The sequence below is a fragment of the Magallana gigas genome, chromosome 7, assembly GCF_963853765.1.
Source record: "Magallana gigas chromosome 7, xbMagGiga1.1, whole genome shotgun sequence".
NCBI classification, from domain to species: domain Eukaryota; kingdom Metazoa; phylum Mollusca; class Bivalvia; order Ostreida; family Ostreidae; genus Magallana; species Magallana gigas.
Window position 1 is genome coordinate 26,333,248 of NC_088859.1, and position 7,956 is coordinate 26,341,203.

The 7,956-nt window shown below is 36.6% G+C and overlaps 2 protein-coding genes across 2 annotated transcripts; one reads left to right on the plus strand and one right to left on the minus strand.

Annotated features, from left to right (window-relative positions):
- Positions 1–51: 51 nt before the first annotated feature.
- On the minus strand, positions 52–1,974 carry LOC105343354 (tripartite motif-containing protein 3). Its single transcript, XM_011450681.3, has one exon. The coding sequence runs from the start codon at positions 1,813–1,815 to the stop codon at positions 622–624; it is 1,194 nt and encodes a 397-aa protein (XP_011448983.3). The 5' UTR covers positions 1,816–1,974; the 3' UTR covers positions 52–621.
- A 1,950-nt stretch (positions 1,975–3,924) lies between these two features.
- On the plus strand, positions 3,925–6,619 carry LOC105343347 (RING finger protein 207). The gene is made up of 2 exons (XM_066065825.1): positions 3,925–4,005; positions 4,282–6,619. Exons 1-2 carry the CDS (start codon positions 3,925–3,927, stop codon positions 6,049–6,051), a joined length of 1,851 nt encoding a protein of 616 aa, XP_065921897.1. The 3' UTR covers positions 6,052–6,619.
- Positions 6,620–7,956: the final 1,337 nt, after the last annotated feature.

Consider the following 7,956-nt stretch of genomic DNA (forward strand, 5'->3'; position numbering starts at 1 on the left):
AATTTAATTATGATAGAATTTACTTTAATCTATTAGATAAGTGTTCAGAGGGGTTAAATGAATAAAAAAAAAGTGTTAAGAGAAATACTGTATATAGAGAACAATTGGTCCCCGTTTTATTTTTGCCCCTTTCACCCCCATTGGCATCGAGCAAATTATTCAAAGCAATTTTTAAGTTGCTGTGTTGATTAGAAAGGGTATCTATCACGCAACTGTCTTTTGTGAATTCAAGACGGGGCAAAACCATTCCCAAGTGTAGAAGGGCAAAAAAAAACCATACAGGGTGCGAAAATAGCCCTGTATGCAGTGACGGTAAGCAGTGAGATTTTTTCTATTGTTAATCAAAGTACTAAAAATACCATAAGGACTTGTAATGTACATTTACATTCAAGACTGGCATTTTGATAATGAAGATGACAATTTTATAACTGTACATGGATAGTTTATGCATAACAGAACATGAGAGTCATCAATGCATTCTTTTATACTGTGCTCAATTTGAAAACCTTTTCGATGTCTTTCTAAATGTTCCAGAAATGGTATCTTCCTTAAAGTAAACAATGTAAGATACATAAATCATAAATAACTAAAAGATACATAATTATATTGTTAAAAATAAGTTTATCTTGTGGTTCTACCTCCACGGTTATTCCGTACATTAAAAGTGCCTTCTCTTCGAATTTGCACAGGAGCTCTTCTTGCTCTGGAAGAAGATTCTTTGACTTCCATACATGCAACAGGGGGAGGGTTTCGCAGGAAGTTTTGAAATCCGGTGTTGGTAATAAACTCAATCTTGGGAATAGCATTACCGCTGACGGCTCTTTCAATCTCGGATTCATACTCGTCTGCCTGTTTTTCGTACCTACTGAGGTTGGTTAAGAAACTTGGACCAGAAGGAGCGTTGAAAATGGTTTCATACCCTTGTCTCGAATCCTGTAGTCTGCCTAACAGGGAAGACATATTTTGGTTTTCTCTGGGTATGTCCTGTCCAGTTTCTCGGACCGTTCTTTTTAAATTTTCAACTTCCTGCAGACACTGTTGGGTAAATTCGCTGACATTGTTTTCTACTTCGGATAAATAACTAAAGGCTTGCGATTTACTGTTTTCTAATTCATTATCAAAAGGCATGCCGTTTCTATTCAGATCTTGGATGTACGTCATCTGGTTCTCGAATCTAGTTTTCAAGCGATCGATTTTGGACGAAAGTCTTCCCAGAGCTTCCTCGTTTGCTACACACTCACATCGAGGACTTCGATGATTTTGGACTGCACAGTGAGAGCAAACTAAAATGTTGCACCCCAAACAAAAATATTCAAGTGGCCTCCTCAGATGCTCTAAACAAGTCAGTTCATTGCTCTCGTGCTGAGGAGGAGGTGGAGGAGGACCCGTGCTTTGTTGCTGTCGTCTGCTTTGTCTTTGTGGTCTTAGCGGTCTTGGTCTTGTAAGCGCTTGTCCTCTTCTGGCACTAGTTCCAAAACTAGAACTCGCGGGCTCGGGTTCCTGTGGCGCATTCCCTCCATGCTCGTGACTTTGAACGGCCTGGAGAAGACTCGATATAAACGTGTCCACAGGAAAGGCGTTCGCCCACTCGCGTACGGGCGTGTTTGGTCCGGGTTTTCTGACATCCCCGCGGTCGTTGGGACATTTGAATTGATTGGCGTTTGCACTGAGGACTGTTTGCTGAATGTGATCAGAAAGGCACTGTCTGCAAAACGTGTGTCCACAGGGAAGAAGACGGGGGTCGGTGTAACGACCCAAACAAATGCTGCATATCAGATAGTCATTCTGTAGGTTGTCCACCACTCGTTGGGCCATCTTGTTTTGAAAATTAACTCCCGTTCGTTTCAACGTGTAGCTATTATTCTCATTTTAAACCGTCTAATATGTACTGGATTTGTCGTAATCACAAACTCTATACACAAGTATATTGGAGTTTAAACAATCAACAAATACGCACAAATACACACTTCAATACCTATGTACGGACCTTTAAATTCGATTCTTTTATAAGTAGTTTAAAGCACGCGCATGACCAATAGAAATCAATAACCAGAATAAAGGGGCTCGTTTATTGATATACGTTCTCTGCTTTATCTGTAATGGCATATACTGAATATTTTCTATGACGCCTCCTTACTCTAAATTCTAAAGGACTTGAAATTTAAGATAAACTAAAATATTGAAGAAAAAAAATTCCCGCAAAAATTCACAGATTGATTGCACCAAATCAACAAATGGATTAATGTTATTGGTAGATCCTTGAATCAATACGTTCACAAAAACAAAAGGGAAAAAAATCACAATTATTTTTAGAGTCTGTGAAAGTATTTAATCTCGTCCATTCCTTTCTAAATGGCATTTTCGAGAAAATAAAGAGGAAATGGTGCGCAACTGAAGACATACTGAGTAGTTAATTTGGTCAGATCAGTATTTCACTCACCAACCATATAAAATGGTATATAAAGTACATGAACCAAAATAACACATTTACATACTTAAAATATGGCTGTAAAGGTTAAAAATAAAGTAAATGGGTTGAACAAACAAACAATCAATTTTTGTAATAAATAAACAATTTCCTTAATATTAAATGTATGATTATCCCTTTGCTGTCACGTACCACACCTTTGCATTCATTTCAAAATATTTTCAAGAAAAAACGTTATATCTTTATCCATGTGTGAGCACAAATTGAATAATGCATTAATTTAGTACATGTATTTCATTCATTATGTAATATTTAATATCCCATTACTTTACAGGTTAATTTTTTGTTACTTCTGGAATCAAGAAAAAAATCCTGAAATTGTAAAAATTATTTTTGTTTTCTCGATATAATGAACATTTGTTCAAAAGAGATTACATACTCAGTGCGACTGAATATTCAGCGAGTCGGTCATTTCAATTGTGACATTTGAATTTCAGTTCTGGTAACTTCTTCAAGATGTATTTTAGCTTTAGTTATTTCCATCAACAATGTAAAACTCAAAAGGTTCTAGGTTTATAACACACGGATTTGGATTTTATTAATTTGAACGAGTTTGGCCTTTTTTCGTTTGTCAATTTTTTTTTTGAAAACAATATGCTATACTTGCCTGAGTTTCTATTATCCTGCGTGGGAAGAAGATGTCGGGACTGGAATCCTTCATATACTTATGACCACAGGTGCTTGAGAACAGGACCTACCAACCCACTCCCTCCAGCCCACACCCCCAAGTACATGTATCTAAACCCTCAGGACTTTACTCATTCTTTTTTCTTTAGATTATCCTTTTATGACATATTTATCAACAAATTTATATAAGGAATAACGAATAATTCTTTGAGTATTATGAGGTGATAATTTTGGTCGGGGCGTGATCAAATCCAATAAAGCCCAAAGGGCTTTATGATTGATTTGATCACGCCCCGGTCGAAATTATCACCTCATAATATTCAAAGAATGATTCCTTATTACTTATATTTATATAATTTTAGGCCATCGTACGATTAAATATTTAAATATAAATAAGCAAACCCCGCTCGCGCCTCAACTTGGCGTCATTTGTATTATGGGTTATAAAAAAAATATAGTACGTAGTGTTATCACAGGTAAAGACACTGGATATATATGTAAATATATACATTTATTGCACAAAATTACTTTAAAAAAACATTTCACAAAAAAAAAAATCATATCCCCTCTATATATGACATCAAGCAACAACATAATATATAGAGGTGTGTGATTTTTTTCCAAAATGTTTTAAGTAAAATTTTTTGTGCAATGAATGTATACATAAGTTTACATTTATATCTATCACAAAAGGATTATCAAATCTAAAAAAATGAGTAAAGTTCCGGGGGTATAGATACTTGGGAGTGAGGGATGTAAGGGGTGGGTGGGTGGTGGTCGGCCTGTCCTCAAGCACCTGTGCTTAAAACATGGCTCAACTTTTTTCAGGTTACGGGCTTACTGACATCATTACCTCCCTTGAATCCGCCACTGTTGGCTACACCTCTGAGGTAAATAAACGAACTCGTAGTCTCGGTGATTGAACAAAGTCGAATAATATCTAACGTAAGTATATACGTACAGCAATGAAGCCCATAAAAATATCTTGTGTCACGAAGGTCATCAGTTTAATGTTCAGATATCATAAAATATGATATAAAGAATTTACTTTCACTTTGCGTACAATATGATATAGTGTTTATTTATTGCATATACTGTACATGTATGTAGATGATAAATTTGCAACATACATTTATATGGTTTTGCAATCCAATAAATAATTTCAGATGGCATTATCAAATCCAGTAGTTACAGAGGCTGTCCAGAATGAACCAGTCATTGGTCAGCACTTTGTGGAGTGTTGCACTGAAGACTGTGGGAAGAACTGCCAGTTTTACTGCAATCATTGTCACCGAGAACTGTGTGAACAATGCAGAGACGAACATCAGAAGAGTCCTGATACCAAGAACCATGAAGTGGTTCCTTATAGACAACGCAAAAGACAACTTCCTGAGGAGAAATGTAAAGTTCACCAAAATAAGGATATAGATATTATGTGTGAGGACTGCCAGGTTCCATTGTGTTCCAAATGTGCAATGCAAGACCATCGAAAACATGCACTGAACGATTTAGAGACAATTTACTCAGAGAGATTCACTCTTTGTCTTGATGAGATCTATAAAATCCATCAGATTTTTCTCCCAACTTCTCAAGATATACAGAGAGACGTTATGAAAGATATCAAAGAAATAAAAGCAACCATGGATAAAATACGAACATCCATAAAGGCTGAAGCTGAAATTCTTAAAAGTCTGGTGGACACAGTCACTTCAGATGAAATAGAACAAATCAACAAAATGGAAGAGGCATATATAGAAAAACTTCAGAGCCAAGACGCCACATGCAAAGATTATGTCTCCTATCTTGGGGACCTTATCAAAGAGTTCCATGGATACCTGTCCTCTACTAAGCTTCAAAACAATCCACTCATTTTCTCGCTTGTTGACCGCTTTAATATCCGACCCATACCAGAGACCACCAAACCAGTCCCTCCAGTGTTCACTGCTGGTCAATACAGCAAGGAGGATGTCACCAGACTATTAGGTAGAGTAACTATTCCTGACACAAAACCAGAGAACAGGGAGATAAAATCCATGGAGACTGCCTCTACACATTTGAAACCTACAGAGTTGAAACAAGAAGGAGAGAAATCTGAAGTGAAAAAAACATTGTCTTTGTCTTCCTCTGTCACCAAGGTTAGGGAGTACACAGTACTAGGTGTGCCCGATCTATCTCATTTATCACAAGACAAATCAGGTAGATTCTGGGGCAGTGATTATCGGGGTACACTTGTCCAAATAGATTTTCTGGGGAATCAACTACATAAAATACAAACCAATGGTGGATATGGCTACCACACAGTCACACAGTATGGGGATCTGATCTATAAAGGCAATAAGAAAAAAGTCATCAATAGGAGGACACCGAAGAATGCAGTCACTGAATTAATTAAAACAGGAGACTGGACACCTATCAGCATACACTCCTCCCGCATCAACGGGGACATACTGGTGGGGATGAGAAAGGATGAGGAGGCTAATGTCATCAGGTACAATAAGACAGGGAAAGAAATACAGAACATACAGAGGGATAACAAAGGACAGAGACTGTATAGTGAACCACACTACATCACAGAAAACATCAATGGTGATATCTGTACATCAGACTATAACAAGCAAGCTGTAGTGGTAGTGAATAAATCAGGACAACACAGGTTTTCCTACAAAGGTCAGGGGTCTGGGTTAATTCCTTGGGGTATCTGTACTGATCTCCTTGGTCACATTCTTGTCTGCACCTATCCTGTCAAGGTTTTCTATGGAATAGGCAACAGAAACACAGTGTATCTCTTGGATCAGGATGGTCAGTTCTTGTCTCTACTACTCACACCACAACAAGGTATAAACAATCCCTGTAGTCTGTGTGTGGATGATGAGAACAATCTCCATGTGGGACAAAATAACACAAACACAGTGACAGTGTTCAAGTATCTACAGTAATTGTTACTTTAAAAATTATACCGGTATTCCTAAATGAGATAAACGATTATACCATATAAAATTATACCGGTATTCCTAAATGAGATATACGATTATACGATATACGATATATCGGATTTATTCAAACTAAATTCTCTACAGGAGAATAATCTATCTGTGAGATAAAATTAAATGTTTTATTGCATGAATGCAGAGGAAAGAATATACATGTAGTATACTTGAATTTTATTTGATAGCAAAAACTATTGTGGAAACCATATTTAAATATTCATATGATCTCAATAAAATGACCGTGTACTACATGTAATTGTTCATGAAACAGTTAGGAGATCTTTCCACCACCAACTACTGCTTTTGTTTTGTTTAAGTATTTTAAGGAAATCCGTGATTTAAAAAAAAAACAACAACCTTTCCTCGAGGTGGTAGCAAACGTTCGACCTTTTAATCAGTAGTTGAAGCGTACTGTGCTATAAAATCTGTTACGAAAAGTAAAGTACAATTTTTTCATCTACTCAATTTTAATGAGGAAGGAAGCACATGGTGATCTCCGGGATCTCCATCTTTGATAACCAAAGTTGTGCCCAGAAGTAAAAACAAATTTGATTAATGCATCTGAATAAGTTATTATCTCTAAAATAATTTTAGAAACGTCGCTAGGATGCATAGGGGAAAAAAATACACCAAAATAAACAAAATTGGAAATTTGATTTGTATAAAATCTTTTGGGTATTAATGTAATCATGGTTATCAGATTCTATCCTTGTTGCGGATTGGACAACAAGACATAAGCATGCGATTAACAGAGGCGTTTGATACAATCTATAAACAATACACGACGAAATTCCAATTGTTAGTACATGTATTAGGGTTACGTCTAGATTTCTTATTTGACAGTGTTAGATCTTTAATTTTCAAGTTGGACTGACAGAAAATATATGCTTAAAGAACATATTATCCATTTTCAATTGGATCGTTTAGAGGAATCAGGGGGTGGATTTTTTCTGCATTGAATGATCAAGCACGACAATCAAATCTCAAAAGATGAAACTTTATATCTTTCTTAAGAAATCGTATATACTGTAGGTCTGATCTATGGCACAATGTCGCACGAGAGTGTAAGAATGAAGTCTTAATTAAAAAAGTTAAAATCTAGTTACGCGTTACCCGAAGTTGGCGAAGGTGGGGAACAGGTGCCCTTAAATCTCTTGTTGTCCTCAGTATACGAGTATGATAGATCTGGGTGCCAAGAATAGTTTTAAGTAAAATGTCAAGTGAAAGGTTAAGGACACTCTAGGGAGTTACGACCCCTCCGAAGCATATAATTAGAAACCTACATAACACGACAGCTTTTCAATAAAACTTTTGAATAACCTTGGCCTGTGACCTTGACCTTTTAGCATGCAGAAAGGTCAACGAAACCATTGCCTTGTGTCTCTAATAGTGTCTCTAATAGTTTTCATTTATGGATTTCTTGCGAAATTCTTAATAATTTCAAAGACAGTTAATTCTTAGCCGGGAGTACGAAACCATTTGTCTTTGAGAGATGCACTAAAGGTGAGACTGAGAACATCCGTTAGGTTTCGTGCAGACAAGTGTCACTGTTTACGAGGAGTAGCGAAAACATTAAAGTACGCCGCAATGCATTCGAGATTTGACCCTGCGTCTTGGAAACACCTCACTTTTCCGGCACGAGGTTCGATAGTTCGGAAAAGTGAGATGTTTCCAAGACGAAGGGCCAAATCTCGAATGCATTGCGACGTACTTTAATGTTTTCGATAAGTCTTGATCGCGAAACAAAAATTACTTCGCAGAAGAAAAATGATAAGTGGAAAGAGAACAAGATTAATAGTTATTTTCACTGTGGTGTGAAGACATAACTTTGAGTACAATCAATTGATGAAAGAA

Bases quoted from the DNA above. Each gene is read 5' to 3' on its own strand.
- LOC105343354 (XM_011450681.3), bottom strand. From the start codon at position 1,815: ATGGCCCAACGAGTGGTGGACAACCTACAGAATGACTATCTGATATGC.
- LOC105343347 (XM_066065825.1), top strand. From the start codon at position 3,925: ATGGCTCAACTTTTTTCAGGTTACGGGCTTACTGACATCATTACCTCC. The intron at 4,006-4,281 runs GTAAATAAACGA...AAATAATTTCAG, and splicing joins CTGTTGGCTACACCTCTGAG to ATGGCATTATCAAATCCAGT.